The following is a 16,781-nucleotide window of genomic DNA, read 5'->3' as shown; positions in this document are numbered from 1 at the left end:
AGAGACATTTTACAAGTGAACTATACACTCTGTACAACTTAAAAAACCAGTGGAAGCATTCAGAGAAAGACAACTGAGCACCAAGGGCCTGGCTAGCCGAAGAAGGATTGTCTCAACATCAAAATATGAAGCAAAGGCCACAGAACTGACTTTGCAGTTCTTCACCTCCGTGCATGTGTGCATGTGTGTGTGTGTGCCTGTGAGGAGTAGTTTTTAACAAGATGAGGCTTTTTGGGTTGTAGTGTTATATACCAATGATTTGCCTGTTTAAACCATAATCAGTTCAGTTTATCTGTAGTTATGGTCTAATTACTCGTAATAGATTATGATTCTTGCTCAGCACAGAAACCAGCTCTATGTTTTCCATCAACCTTGGTCTGAAAGTCAGGTAATTTAGGCAGCAGTGCACCTTTTTTTTTTTTTAAAAGAAAAGTTAATATTTGGTACAACTCTGGAAAAAGCAGGTCCCAACTTATGGCACACTACCCTAATGGGTTGTAACAGACATTTCCTTTGTGGTATACATGGGAGGTGGGGGGGGGGTTCTTGTGGTACAGTGGTAGTGTCTCTACCTCTGAGCAATGAGGCTTGGGTTCAAGTCCCATCTGCTCCAGAGGAATGCAATAATATCCGAGTGGGTTTATTAGAGAATATCTACAAGTCAGATAGATTCACTTGCAGTTAGTCAAATTAGCTAAGTGCCTTAGTGAATGACAGAGAAAGCACCATAAACACTGTGCTTATATGGGTGCCAAAGTTAACAAACCTATGAGCAACCTTGTTAAATAGCATAATCATTGTCAATCGGCCCAATGATCAAACTGTTCCAGGTGACACCAACGTTTGGAGAATTCTTTTTGGAATTCATTCACGGGATCTGGACATTATTGGCAGGGACAATATTTATTTCCATCACTAATTGCCCTTGAGGAGCTGGCAGTGATCCACTGTCTTGAACTGCTACAGCCCATAAGGCAAAGGGTGTAGCAGTTTTGATTCAACTGAATGATTTAGTGGTAATTTTAGAATCAAATACATTATTGTGGAACCAGTCAGCAGGAAGAGGGTGCAGTAACAAAGGTGGTGGTTGGGAGGTGGTGGGAAGAGGTTGGTGGTTAGATGAGGGAAATTGATGATGGTCAGGGGTGCGAGAAGGATTACGGTGTAGCTTGTTGGCTCTGAAGAACTGCTCCTCCCTTATGGATTGAGTGCTGCTAGACTGCTTTTAGCTGCCAAATGTTTTAGAACTTGGGAAATGCTGCCAGCAAGAGCTAAATGTAGAAACACAACTAAATTGAAGACCACTAGTTCCTTAAATTATTTTCACTACCCTCCTTTCTCCTCCAAGCTGTCTTTCATCCTGCAGATTTTAAAACTGGAAGTGACTAAGTTCAAGGTGGGTTGAATCCATTTTAAAATTATTAACTTCCCACCTGAACAAAATTCATCCATTTTGGAGTTAAAACTGTCCCTAATTTTCACGGTCAATGGCCTTTAATCAGAACTGGCAGAAGCTCTGCAACTTCTGATCTCTCTATTGATGCTCGAGAGTTTCCAGAATTTTTTTTGTATCATTTCAGATGTACAGCACCTACAGTTTTGTTTTGTCCTGCAATATATGCAAATTTGGAAGATTTTGATGAGATGGTGAGGAAAACCTATTTATTGCTGATACTCAGGTTAAAAGAAGTATCTTATAGCTCCACTTTAAAAGGCCTTAAACAAAGGAAACAAAAATTATTAACTACAAACTCTCCAACTGTTCTTCACTTACAGGAGGATTGTTATATCATATGTCCAGCTGCTGGCTACATATTGATAATATTGTGATATTAATGTGGTCTAGTGGTATTATTGTCAGATCAGCAATCCAGAGTAATGTTCCAGAGACCCAGGTTCGAAACCCATCATGGCAGATGGTCGAATGTGAATTCAAAAAAAATCTGGAAAAAGCATTCAGCTGCAGATACATCTGTCTGCGAAAATTACCCTAAAAGTGACCAACGCAGTCCTTGTTCAGATGAATCCGGACTTCAGATTGGAAATATCCTCCATCATGTTGTGTGGCACTATCACCATGCTCAATTCAAACAGCGTATCCATGTGGTTTAACAGCAGCAGCAGCTGAATCATGCTCCAACACAATTTATGGCCTTGTGGCTTGGTATATCTCCCACTCTGCCACTACTAATCAACCCTGGTTCAAAGAAGAGTGTAGCACAGCATGCCAGGAACAGCATCAGACATGCCAAAAAATGAGGCGTCAATCTTGCGAAGCTACACCATAGGACTACCCGAGTACCAAATACAAAAGCAGCAAGTGATAGCCATTACTAAGTGGTTCCGTCCTGTCACATCTAATTACAAATGGTGGTGGACAATAAAACACTTACTGGAGGAGGAGGCTCCACAAATTGTCACAAACACTCTGGAGAAAAAATTCCCTGAGCCTTATTCATCATGGCCAGCGACTTCAACCAAGCCAACCTCAACAGAGTGCTGCCAAAATACTATTAACACATCTCCTGCCCCACAAGAGGACCGAACATCCTGGATCATTGTTACACAACCAAAGACGCCTACTGCTCCATCCGCCGTCCACACTTTAGAAAATCAGATCACAGTACTGTGTTCCTCCTCAAAGCTTACAAGCAGAAGCTGAAACGGGAGGATCCTTCACAAAAGGAAGTGCAACGCTGGTCCGAGGCAATGGAAAACCGTCTCTGGGACTGCTTGGAATTGATGGATTGAACTGTATTCAAGTACTGAGAAAACCTAGATGAGCATACTACCACCGTCATGGACTTGATTAGCAAATGTGTGGAGGACTGTGTGCCAAAGAAGTCAATCCAGGTGTTCTCCAACCAGAAACCTTGGATGAACCGGGAAATCCATTCCCTACTGAAGACCAGACAAGCAGCATTCAAGTTGGATGACCCAGACCCATTCAGAAAATCCAGATATGACCTCCGCAAAGCCATCAGAGACAACAATGGAGCAAGTTAGAGGCCCAAGCCAACCATACGGACTCCCGCCGCCTGTGGAGAGAAAGGAGGAGAACACATCCCCATCTACATCAATGGAGTGGAGGTTGAGAGGGTTGAGAGCATCAAGTTCCTAGGGATGATGATAACTGATGACCTGCCCTGGAATTCCCACGCTGATGCGATGGTCAAGAAGGCACAAGGCCTCTTCTTCCTCAGGCGGCTCAAGAAATTTGGCATGTCCACAAGGTCCATCACCAACTTTTACAGGTGCACCACACTGAGTGCAAAACAGCCTGGTACAGCAAGGTCTAAACAACATAATGGGATACAAAATGAAGCAGAGCAAGATAGCAGACAAAGTCACATCCCTCCCTGATGCGCTCAATACTTTCTATGCTCGGTTTGAGCAGAACGCCAGCGGCTCAGTATCACCTGCCCTGACAGGCCCAGACACCCCTGCTTCCTCTGTCACCGCTGCACACGTCAGATTGGTCTTCCTGGGAGTCAACCCAAGGAAAGCAACAGGCCCGGACAGAGTCCCCAGCCATGCACTTAGATCCTGTGTGGACCAGCTGGCACAGGTATTCACTGACTTCTTCAACCTGTTCCTCTTACAAGCCAAAGTCCCTACCTGCTTCAAGAAGACCATCATCCCAGTACCTAATAAAGCACATGCAACGTGCCTTAATGACTACCACCCAGTGGCTCTGACCTCCATAATCACAAACTGCATTGAGAGGCTGGTCATGGCCCACATCAACTCCAGTCTCCGAGCCTGCTTCGATCTTCTACAATTTGCCTCCTGACGTAACAGGTCCACAGTGGATGCGATTTTCCTAGCCCTGCACTCATCCCTGGAACATCTGGGCCACAAGGCAACCTACGTCAGAGTCTTGCTCATCGGTTACAGCTCCGCCTTCAACACCATTATCCCCTCCAGACTGATCTCAAAATTCTGAGACCTAGGTCTCAGCTCCACCCTCTGCAACTGGATCCTCAGCTTTCTGACCCACCAACCGCAGTGAAGATAGACGACTGCACCTCCCCCACGATAACACTCAACACTGGAGCCCCACAAGGATGCGTTCTCAGCCCCCTACTGTACTCCCTGTACACTCACAACTGTGTAGCCAAATTCCAAATGATGGTTGCTGACGACACCACTGTGGTAGGACGGATATCAAACAACAATGAGTCTGATTACAGAAAGGAGATAGAGGGCTTGGTGATGTGGTGCAATGACAACAACCTTGCTCTCTCAATGTCGGCAAAACTAAAGAACTGATCATTGACTTCAGAAAGAAAGGAGGAGAACACGCCCCCATCTACATCAATGGAGCAGAGGTTGAGAGGGTTGAGAGCATCAAGTTCCTAGGAATGACGATAACTAATGACCTGCCCTGGAGTTCCCACACAGATGCGATGGTCAAGAAGGCACAACACCTCTTCTTCCTCAGGTGGCTCAGGAAATTTGGCATGTCCACAAGGTCCATCACCAACTTTTACAGATGCACCACAGAAAGCACACTACCCTCTAGATGCAAAACAGCCTGGTACGACAAATGCTCTGCCCAGGATCGTAAGAACCTACAGAAGGTTGTATGCATAGCTCAGATCATCACGGGAGTCAAGCTCTTACCCCTGGACTGCATTTACACTTCTCATTACCACGGAAAGGCTGCCAACATCATCAAAGACCCATACCACCCTGGTAATGCTCTCCTACAACCTCTTCCGTCAGGCAGAAGATGCAGAAGCTTGAACACATGCACTAGCAGGTTCAAGAACAGCTTCTTCCCTACTGTTATTAGACTGATGAATTGATTCTCTAACCTCAAATAATGTTGATCTCACCTCGTGCATGTCCTTTGTGGTGTAACATATATGTCAAAGTTTTTTTTTTTTAAACCCTATGATCTGTATGTTCTTGCTTATTATGATTTGCCTGTATTGCTCACAAACAAAGCTTTTCATTGTTCTTAGGTACATTTGGCAATAAGTCAAATCAATCAATCAATCAATCTATCAAATATTCTCATCCTCAGTAATGGGGGAGCTGAGCACATCTGTGTAAGAGGTAAGGCTGCAGCATTTGTAACAATCTTTAGCCAGAAGTGCTGAGCAGCTGATGGAATTTAAACACTAATAAATATAGAATTTTATTCTTATATATGTGAGGTGATGCACTTTGGAAGAAGCAACAAGATGAGGGAGTGCTCAAATGAATGCAGAACACTAGGAAGTTCAGAGGAACAGATTTATCTTGGGGTGCTTTTCCACTAACCTCTGAAGGTAGATGGACAGTACGGTAGTTAGGATGCTTGCCTTGATCAGATGAGACATAGATTATAAGAGCAATGACGTTATATTGGAGCTGTTCAGAACTTTGGTTAGGACACTGGGGAGTACTGTGTGCACTGTATGAAGGAATGTGATTGCACTGGAGAGGGTGTAACTGAGATTCACCAGGAGATTGACTGTGATGGAACATTTCTGTTATGGATGAGCTCAGGTTGTTTGCATTTACAGGATGAATAGTCAAAGGGTCAGGAACAAAGGGACTCATTTCTGAAGTGAAAGGCAGGAAATTTAGATGGGATTTGAGGAAAATAAATTTCACCCAGAGGGTGGTGGGGGAACTGGAACGTATTGCCTGCGAGGTAGCTAAGGCAGGTAACCTCACAACCTTTAAAAAGTACTTGGATAAGCATTTGAAGGGTCATACCATTCAGGCCAATGGGCCTAGTGTGGTAAAGTGGAACTAATGTATTTCTAGTAGTTGTAGTACTAGTAGTAGTGTATTTTTTAGTGTACAGGTTCAATGGGCCGAAAGGCTTCTTCTGTACTGTATGAATCTATGATCTATTTTGGCATCCTCCATATATCCCCAGCATCAGACATACCAGTCTTCAGCCAGTTTGATTCACTCCATGTGATAACTAGAAATGGCAAGAGGCAATGGATACTGCAAGGGCTATGAGCCCTGACAAGTGGCAAGTAACATTTGTACCATATAAATGCCAGGCAAAAGTGAATCTAACCATCTTCCCTTGGCAGTCAACTGCATTACCATCATTGAATACCCCCCATTAACATCCTAGGGATCACCACTGACCAGAAACTGAACAGGGCTAGCCATATACATATTGTGAATACAAGAGCTAGGCTAAGAATCATGCAGTGAGTAACTCACCTCCTGACTCCCTAATGCCTGCCCACAAGGTACAAGTCTGGAATACGATGGAATAGTGTCCAGTTTGGCTGGATGAGTGCGGTTGCAAAAATCCTCAAAAACCTTGGCAGTACCCAGGACAAAGCAGCCCGGTTGACTGACACAATATCCACAAATATTCATTGTTGTTACTTCCCACATTCGGTAGCATTTATGAGATGCAGTGGAGAAATTCAGCATGCCTCTTTGGCAGCATCTTCCAAATCCAAAACCACTATCATCTAGAAGAACAAGAGCAGCAAATACATGGGAAAATCAACATCACATATTCCCCTCCAAGCTGCTCACCATCCTGACTTGTAAGTATATCACCATTTCTTCAGAGTTGCTGAGTCAAAATCCTGGAATTCCCTCCCTAACAGTAATGTGGGCCTATCTACACCAAATGATCGCAGAAATTCATTAAGACAATTCAACTTCTGAGGGGAAATAGAGATGGCCCACCCAGTAATGTTCACATCCCAGCAGCCTGGTCAAAACACTGTCAGAATTCCCTTTTCCTTTTCCTTATGCCTAATGTGCTTCAATAGAGCCTTGTTGAGATTGCACCTGAGTATTGTGTACAGTATTGGTCTCTTTACATAAGGAACAATGTACGTCTCTTAGAGGAAATGCAACAAAGACGCAGACAAATTCCATAAGATCATATTGGAGCAGAATTAGGCCATTCAGCCCATCGAGTCTGTTCTGCCATTTGATCACAGTCGATATGTTTCTCAAATGCATTCTCCAGTCTTCTCCCCATAACCTTTGATCCCCTTACCAACGTAGAACATATCTATTTCTGTCTTAAATACACTCAATGACTTGATCACCACAGCCTTCTTTGGCTCCACAGATTCACCACCCTCTGGCTGAAGAAACTCCTCCTCATCTCAGTTCTAAAGGGTCATCCCTTCACCCTGAAGCTGTGCCCACGGGTCCTGGTCTGTCCTACTAATGGAAACATCTTGTCCACATTCACTCTATTCAGATCTCTCAGTATCTGTAAGTTTCAAGGAGATCCTCCCTCATCTTTCTAAACTCCATCGAGTACAAACCCACAAACTTCAACTGCTCCTTGTATGACAAGTCTTTCATCCTCAGGATCATTCTGGTAAATCTCCTCTGAATCATGTTCAAGGCTAGCACATCCTTCCCTTGATACGGGGCCCAAACCTGCTCACAACAATGCAGTCTGACCAGAACCTCATACAGCATCAGCAGTTCACCCCTGCTCTTGTATTCTAGCCCTCTCGAAATGAATGCTAACGTTGCATTTGCCTTCCTAACTGCCAACTGAACTTGCATGTTGACCTTAAGAGAATCCTGAACTAGGATTCCCAAGTCCCTTTGTGCTTCAGATTTCTGAAGACTTTCCCCATTTAGAAAATAGTCCATGCCTTTATTCTTCCACCAAAGTGCAATAATTAATCTCGCAATGTATTCCATCTGCCACGTCTTTGCCCACTCTCCTAGCCTGTCCGTGTCCTTCTGCAGCCTCCCCACCATCTGTCCTTCCACCTCTCTGTGTCATCTGCAAACTGAGCAACAATGCCTTCAATTCCTTTGTCCAGATTGTGAATGTATAATGTAAATAATCGTGCTCCCAACACTGACCCCTACAGAACTCCATTAGTCACTTGGTGACAACCTGAAAATGACCCCTTTATCCCTACTTTCTGCCAATCAGCCAATCCTGTATCCATGCCAATATCTTCCCCTAACACCGTGGGCTCTTATCTTATTTAGCAGCCTCCTATGCGCCACCTTGTCAAAGGCCTTCTGGAAATCCAAATAGATCATGTCCACTGGCTCGACTTTGTCTAACTTGCTTGGTACCTCTTCAAAGAATTCTAACAGATTTGTCAGGCATGACCTCCACTTGACATAGCCATGTCAGCCTAATGTATCATGCATTTCCAAGTACTCTACAATCTCTTCCTCAATAATGGACTCTAATTCCTGGGAAATCAGGATTGTCCTATGAGGAAACTGGGCCTATAATCTCCAAAATTTATTTACAAGGTGAAGTGTTTGAATGAAACACATAAAAATCTTAAGAGTTGGACAGGGTAAATGCGGGAAGAATGTTTCCCCTGGTTGGGGTATCTTGAACTCAGAGATACAGTCTCAAAATAAGGGGCAAACAAGCTTGGACTGAAACGTCGAAGAATTTCTTCACTCAGAAAGTGGTAAAACTTTGGAATCTTCTATGCCAAGGGGTTGTGTAGGCTCAATCTTTAAGTACATTCAAGGCAGAGTCAGTTAAATTTCTAGATACTAACAGCATCATGGGATATGGGGATAGTTGTTTTGTTTTATTCACTCATGGGATGTGGGCAAGACTGGCTGGGCTAGCACTTTTTTTTTGGCAACAAGGAACCACATCTTATTAGTGAATAAAACAAATATAGGTAAATGGTAAAGCAGGTTTAAGAGGCCAAATGGCCTTTACTTGCACCTATTTTCTACGTTCCTATGAACAAACCCATTACTTGCTTTAAAAAAGTCCCCATATATATTTATTGAATGAAACATGTGAAATTTTAATTTGAATTCTTCTATAAACAATTCTGAAAAACTGTTCAGAAGAATTTCAGAGTAAGAAAGAAGAATTCAATTAATTAATCCTGAAAAATAGTACTCAACGCATTTAGAGTGCAAGGCCTGCAATTAAGCTGTCAGAAATGTCTGCTTAGGGTAACATCAAATCCGAATACAGGACGTTATTAAGCACAAAATAAAATGATGAACTGGTGATTGTTATGGTTGGGGACAAGTTTTTTTTTTTTTTACATACCATTTAGTAACTTCTGCTTTGGCGCTTTTAAACCAGACTGATTTTCAAAAACTACAGAGAAAAATAGAAAGATAAAATTATTCATAGCTTCACAGCTTCACAAGCAATGCAATGACATACAGAAAATTGACATTGTACATTATTGCTGTAAGATGTCAGTTTCAATTAATTCTGGAAACAAAATCTGAAAAATATATGAAAGAAGGAAATTTCTCCGAATTATGCTGTTTTCCTTGAATGATCCTCAAATTGTTTCTTTATTTGATGTTTCTTGCTGCTCAGGAGGTTTCTTGGGTGTAAGTAGGCGGGAGTGCTGCCAATCATGCTGTTTGGATACAATGTCAGCACAATCAACAGACTTACTTGTCTCATTCTATCCACTGTTGATGGGTGATGGAAACAGCACAATAGCATAACGTTACACACAAAGCTGCTACAAGTTGAAATAATGAAGCATACAATGAAGGGTCACTTGTAAAATTAAATATCAGCAAACTCCATTTGCAGGCTGTTGTCTCTAGCCCGATACCTAGCCACTGTTTGAGACAAACCAGACCATTTACGACTTTGGCTTTCTATTTGACTCCAAATTGAGCTTCCAACCTCATAACCATTACAATGTATAAAAGACATTTGGATAAGTGCATGAACAATTATTGTTTGGAGTAATATGAGCCAAAAGCAAGCAGATGGGACTAGTTTAATTTGGGATTATGGTCAGCATGGGCTGGGTGGACTGAAGGGTCTGTTTCCATGCTGTATGACTCTTATGACTCTATAACCACTACAGTATCAACAGCATCTACTTCAACTTCATAATATCACTCATCTTATTTCATCTGTTGTTTGCCTTCAATATCTTTGGTGTCAGGACTTTACAGGTGAACAGACATTGACATGTTTCAAAAAGGTTTAACACTTAGAATGCAAAGAAATTAATGCATGAAGGCATAGCTACAGCATTCCAAACACTGAATTATAACAGGATAACGAGCTCAGATTCACATCGGGTCAGGGAAGCAATGGAGTCACAGCATGATTCAGATTTTTGAAATTAATGAATTGAAAACCTAAAAGGTATCACCATCCACACATACAAATACAGACAAGCTCGCTCACCCAAAAACAGATAATGTGTGTCCCAAATGCAAACTTTAACTTTGATATGGATCATTAGAAATATTGCGTGCATCCAAAAATTGCAATCTCTGATCTTTGAACACGGTAGATATCACTATAATAACTGGAAGATAACAATGTTCTCAAAAACCTACCATCGCAACTCATTTGGGCAGTGCATTGGAGAGCATGCCCCACCATTCCTAGAGTTGAAACAAACTTGTTTAAAGCACCAAATTACCCAATTTTACCTGATTATCTAGTTCAAGTTAAAAGACCATCCACATCAAGTTTTTATTAATAAGAAACTGTTTATTGTAATTAATCTGTTTTCAATCAATGGCAAGAAAGAAACACGAATTGCTAAGTTATACCACTATACTTAAACTTCACTGCTTTATAAAATTCCCACATACATACAAACAAAAGCATGAAGAGACAAGGCAAATTTTTTATAGGTGGAAAAAGAGGGGGGAGAAAACAGGGAGAAACAGTTTGATCACACCAATCTGGACCACAGAGTTGACAAGTTGTCTTCTTTCAGTTCCTTCTGCTTCCTTTCAGTTCTTTGATGAGATGAGATCGCTAGCACATCAATATTGCCTTTCATTCACTGGTTATGAATTTGCCACTGGTTCTGAAGGTATTTTTCCTGTTAGCTGGCAAGTTGTAGTTTATAATGGTATCTGAGAACAGCTAATGGGAAACTTTTCTCTACATTGGAAGGGGATAGAGAGTTTGAGGCATTTTCTGTTTGTAGACTAGATGTCTCTGCTCTATTGTCCACATGCAAGGCTTTAGCTGCTGGCTGAGCAACCTATCAAGAAGTTGTCAATATGCTGATCTCTCAAAACCACGAAACTGGTCAACTGAAAAACGAAAGGATATTCTCTGAGCAAAACTGCCCTGAACAGGAGCCAACATGTCTAGCATCCACCCCCACTGCTTGAATAAGTCAATATTGTGTATATAAATAACTCACAATGAATTCAAGTAACTTGTGTTTTAAAACCGTAAATCTTCTTTCATAATTTCTTTGGTTTAAAACTGCATCTTTTCCCAATTATTTTGTCTACTGTTCAAAAAATAAAAGTGGTCTTGACACAACCAATAAATGTTTTATCTCAAGATATATGACATAGACAACAAAGCATGCAACTTAAATCTATTCATCCTTTATACAAGTCTACTCGATCTTTATCATTGTTCTTTAAATCATAACTTATTCCATCGTTTTTACATTCTGGACAATGTGTCTACTCCCGCATTATTTTTACTAGTAATGTGAAAAATCTTTACACCTAATGGAAGAACAAGTAAACTCCATCTAGACAATGTCATATTTTTGGGTTTAAAACATTTCAGTGATTACAGTCAGTATAGATGTTTTTATTTCATTATAACCCTGCTGTGCATAATCTTCAAAATGTTGAAGTGCCAATAATAATACCAAAATTTCTTTTTCTGCTAGAGAGGACCTTCTCTGACATTAGCTTAATTAATTAGAAAAGTACACCACTGGTTTCTCTGTTTAATACAAATGCACCTACCCCCATTGGCATCAAATGCTCTTTTAAAAGGTTTGGTAAAGCCAGGGTGGCCAATACTGGTACATTTATTAGGATGCTTTCAGTTTCTCAAAGACAGCTTGGCATTCTGACCATATCACTTCTGCTGATTTCCACGACAAATGTATTAAAAAGTAAAGCTATTGTGCTGAAGTTAGACACAAATTTCAAATAAAACCCAGACTTTCCTAAAAGTCTCATGATTTCTGTTTACTTTTAGGAGTAGAGGATTCAATCAGATCCTTCAATGTTGCCTTTCTTGGCAGTATTTACATTCATCTCACAATATGTCTTAGGTAAGTTTTTCTTGCTTTTGTGAATTCACTTTTGCCCAGATTGATTCCAAAGCTAGTAACTGCAATTGCTTGGACAGATTCTCCAGTTGCCATACATGCTCTTCCCATGGGTATATTAGTGTACTGTATAGTATGACATTCTTCAAATAAATTACACAGTTAGGTGCTCCATCTACTGGATTCATAAATCTCTGGAATGTAGCCGAGGCATTTCAAACTAAATAGCATCAATTGACATTCTTTGGATGGAACGAAACAGGATATTTCTTCAGTGTTAAAAATGAGTGATAGTCGCCAGTACACCTTCAATGGATAAATTTTTACAAAAAAAAAAAGGCACTGCCAACTCTGTCAATACAATGTTCTAATTGAGGAATTGGATAGGAATTTGTTTTCTTTACTTCATTTATTTTCCATTAGTTTGAAAAGAAGCTAGTTGATCCATCAAGCTTAGGAACTGGTGAACCCCAGCTGCTTCGAGTAGCCTCAATTAAGCAATTTTCCAGCACGTATTGAATCTTCATATCCAAATGAGCTTGCTCACCTGGCTTAACTGATAAGGACATTGTTTCATCAGCATCGAACCCTTAATGTCCACATCATGTCTAGCTAACATTATACATCCAGGTATCTTGTTACAGATTTCCTGATACTCCAGAGTAGACTTATCAGATCTTCCTGTTGTCCTTCCTCGAAATCCGAGAACACCACGCCCCCTGTCACACTATTTTCATACTGGCTAGTCAAACTGCAGCTTGCTTTGTGAATTGACTACTTTTCCTTCTACCTCACTCAGTGTCTCGCTCATCCTCCACTACTCTAACCACTTGACACACTTGCTCTTTCTTATCTTCTTCCCTGTGATGATATAGCTTCAACATGTTCATGTGACAAAATTGATTTTTCTTCCTGCAATCAGGAGAATTAGGTAAGTTACATTACTAACCCTCCAAACTAGCTCGTCGAGAACACTGAAGTTTGTTTTCCGAGGTTCACCTTCTGAGGAAGGGTCACCGGACACGAAACATTAACTCTATTATTTCCTTCACAGATGCTGCCAGACCTGCTGGGCTTTTCCAGCAACTTTGTTTTTGTAGCCTTCTGGCATGCCCATCGAAACAACAAGTTGCACCAGTTGAATATTGAAGGGGTGAGGGATAAAGTATAGGGGAGAGGATGCTATGCCATAGTAGAGAGTATGGAAGGGAAATGGGAAGTAGAGGTCGGTAAAATTTAGAAAATACATAAAAATGTGATGAAGGAAAGAATAAATAAATAGTTGGCATTTGGGCAGCTTATACAACATTTGTAAAGCCGAAAATCTAAAGTAACCAGCCAATAAGAAACATGTACAATACATACCGTAAGCAACATATCTATTACAACATTTGTGTACATATAGATATCATTAGTTCCTTCAGTAATAGGCTGTTCTGCTGAACTAAAGGTGTCAGTACAGGACATTTAATGAATCTGTTCACAGTTTAAAGAAGATCTAAGCTTTGACTGTGATGCAAACTCTTATTCAACCACTAATGCATCCTCTCGACTTCAAGCTCCCATGTCTCCTGGTTAATATTTACATAGAAAACAAAAAATAACTAAGTTAGATTAAAAGAATGAGTCAATGGTATAATTAACACATTGTAGCTGGGGATTCTGGCCAAATGATATTACCAGTAAAATGTTTAAGACAAACAGTATTGAGAAAGAAAAACAAGCTTCTTATTTATGAGCAACTTTATTATTGGTAGTGTGGGTAATATTTATCCTTCAATGAACATAAGAAACATTATTTAACGACTATCACATTGTTTGTTTGTGGAAGTACATTGTGAGGAAATTAGCTGCCGCATTTCTTATATTATAATAATGACTACACTTCAAAAGGAGTTAAGTGACAGTAAAACATTTTGGGATATCCAGTGGTCTCTCTCTCTCTTTGATAATTATTACAGATTTAATGGAGTAGACATCCTCACATGTTGGGATACATACTCAGCAGTAACTTGTGCTCCTCTCATTGCTGCTCTTGGATGTCTGTAGGAAATCATATACCAATAGGCCCAGGTACATTAAATGCACAGTAACATGAATATTTTAAAAATGTATTTATTCAGGCGATGTGGGCATCTCTGGCTAAGTCAGTATTTATTGTCCACCCCTATTTGCCTTTGAGAAGGTGGTGAGCTGCCTTCTTGAACTACTGCAGTCCACTAGGTGTAGACAGAGCCACTATGCCATTACAGAGGCAGTTCCAGGATTTTGACCCAGAACGGCAATAGTCAGGATGGTGAATGGCTTGGATGGGGACTTGCAACTGGTGGTGTTCCCACGTATCGACTCTCATTGCACTTCTAGGTGATAAAAGTCAAAGATTCAGAAGGTGCTGTCGAAGGAACTGTGGTGACCTGCAACAGTGCATCTTGAGGATGACATACACTGTTTCAAGTGAACATTGGTGCTGCAGAGAGTGAATGTTTGTGGATGTGGTGCCAATCAAGTGGGCTGCTTTGTCCTGAAGGTATGGAGTTTCTTCACTGTTGATGGAGCTGCATCCAGCCAAGTGGGGAGTATTCCATCACCCTCCTGACTGTGCCTTGTAGATGCTGGACAGTGTTTGGAGAGTCTGGAGGTGAGTTACGCGCTGAGGGTTCCTAGTCCCTGACCTGCTCTTGTAGTTACAGTCAATGGGACACTTAATTTCTTCATTACTTTACTTTTTTATGCCATGGTTTTACTTTTGGGATTGGTTCAATTTCTAATACAGTAAGAAAATGAAAACTACCTTCAGCCACAGCTTTAGGTCTTGAAGCCATTCTTCCTACAAGGCATTCTTTCAGCATAGACTCGTAGTTGACCCAGCTATGAATCTAAGATATGAAGAAAATAGAGCTTGCAAGAATTTGTCCATACTTTAAGCAAATACAAAAACTCCTGAAAATACACAGAAAATATGGGTGAAATTTTCCCCAGCTGCTGAATGACATGGGTAATGACGTGTTGGTCAGGAAAATATAGTAAGGATGGAAAAGTTAGATTGTCAAAATCATGAAAGAAAAGTCCAATTTTGCACAAAAGGTTTTAGCAGCTAGATAAGAATGTCACTAGTGAGTGATGGGAAGCCTGTGAGCGCATTAAAATTTCATTATTACCTAATTCCACTTCACTTATATCCAGTTTGTTATTTTCGCAGGAAGTGGACAGAAACTAGAAGCTACACTTCTCAACATGAAAGTCTGTATGGGTACCTGGCAGCTGCAGCTCGCCAGCACCTTCTCCAGACCTCCACTATGTACAGAATTTTCCAACATCTCAGGGCATGCTCCATAAGCGGTGACCGCCTGCATCTTTCATCCATGAAGGTTGACACTGGACAAGCATCAGCTGATTGGCTCAATAATGTTGTTCCACTACTCCAATACTGCACTTTGGAACTCATTGACATCACTCATAACTCTGCTGTTGCCAGGCCACTTTTGTGCAGCGACAGACGCCCATCTCATTCGCAGAACATGGTGCATCTCATGGTTCTTTACTTTCTTTCTTTGGCCCTATTCACATTGCATCTGCTTGAATACTCAAAGCATCTTACCTTTGCGTTGCCTTTGATGCCTCAGTCAGAACCTATCGGTTCACAGTACTCTATCTTGACTTTCTTTTTAGCACAAACACAAAGCCAGGCAGCAAAAGATGTCAGGAAGGTGCACAGCACTGTGTTATGTCAACGTCACAATTGCAGCCTGTGCAAGCAGCTTCCACAGCAAGCACAATTCATGCACCCCAACCAAATTACAGAATTGTTCTGGTGCAGAAGGAGGACATTTGGCCCATCGTGGCTGTACTGGCTTTCTGAGCATTTTAACTTAGTGCTAAACTCCAGCCTTTTTTCATTAATCCTGTACAATGTGGCAGCATGGTAGCTCAATGGTTAGCATGCTGCCTCAGCGCCAGGGATCGAGGTTTGATTCCAGGCTGAGGACTGTGTGGAGTTTACACGTTCTCCCCGTGACTGTGTGGGTTTCCGTCGAGTGCTCTAGTTTCCTCCCACCGTGCAAAAATGCGCAGATTAGGTAGATTAGCCATTGTAAATGCAGGGTTCTGGGGATAGGATGGGTACTGGGCCTGGGTGGGATCTTCAGATATTCAGTGCAGGCTCAATGGTCTGAATGGCCTTCTTCAAAATTGTAGAGATTCTAATGGATTATTATTTAAATAGAAATAATGTGCTGTTGAATGCCTCAATAGAACCACCCTTCACTACACTTCCAGGCAGTGCATTCCACATTATAACTACCCACTGTGAGAAAACATTCTTCTCACCACGTGCTTACTTCTTTTACAGAACAATTTTAAAACTGTCCTCTGGTTCTCGATCCATTTTTTTCCTATCAACTCTGTCCAAACCCCTCGTAGCTTTGTAAGATATTAAAATCTCCTTGGCCTTTGCCTTTCCAAGGAAAACAGACCCAACTTCTCCAATCTTTCCTCAAGAATGCAGCATCTCAATCACTGGGACCATTCACTTAAACTTCTTCTGTACTCTTGCCAACATATTCACATTCTTCCTATAGTGACACCCAGTACCGTTCATAATATTCCAGCTGAGATCTAACCAATGTCTTACACATATTCATAGCCTTTTTGCTCTGGTACACTATGCCCTGATTAATGAAGCCTAAGATACTGTCTGCTTTATCAATAGTTATCTGCATATGTCCTGCTGTCTTAAATGACTTATGTACATATGCAGAGATAGTAGGAACTGCAGATGCTGGAGAATCCGAGACAACAAGG

At 41.2% G+C, this 16,781-nt stretch overlaps 1 protein-coding gene across 6 annotated transcripts in view; it reads right to left on the bottom strand.

Annotated features, from left to right (window-relative positions):
• Nucleotides 1–16,781, bottom strand: part of LOC109921721 (cytochrome b5 reductase 4) — a 92,031-nt gene that overhangs the window by 43,810 nt on the left and 31,440 nt on the right. For all 6 annotated transcript variants that reach the window (XM_048596968.1, XM_020521765.2, XM_020521781.2 and 3 more), the window contains exons 4-5: nucleotides 14,773–14,857; nucleotides 9,002–9,052 (exon numbers count right to left, since the gene is read on the bottom strand). In XM_048596968.1, coding sequence (XP_048452925.1) covers nucleotides 9,002–9,052; nucleotides 14,773–14,857 — 136 coding nt within the window. The remainder of the gene's footprint in view (nucleotides 1–9,001; nucleotides 9,053–14,772; nucleotides 14,858–16,781) is intronic.

This window comes from Rhincodon typus, chromosome 5 (genome assembly GCF_021869965.1).
Source record: "Rhincodon typus isolate 14 chromosome 5, sRhiTyp1.1, whole genome shotgun sequence".
NCBI classification, from domain to species: Eukaryota; Metazoa; Chordata; class Chondrichthyes; order Orectolobiformes; family Rhincodontidae; genus Rhincodon; species Rhincodon typus.
Note: the sequence above shows the minus strand (reverse complement) of the source record. Positions and strands in the feature narration are given on the sequence as shown.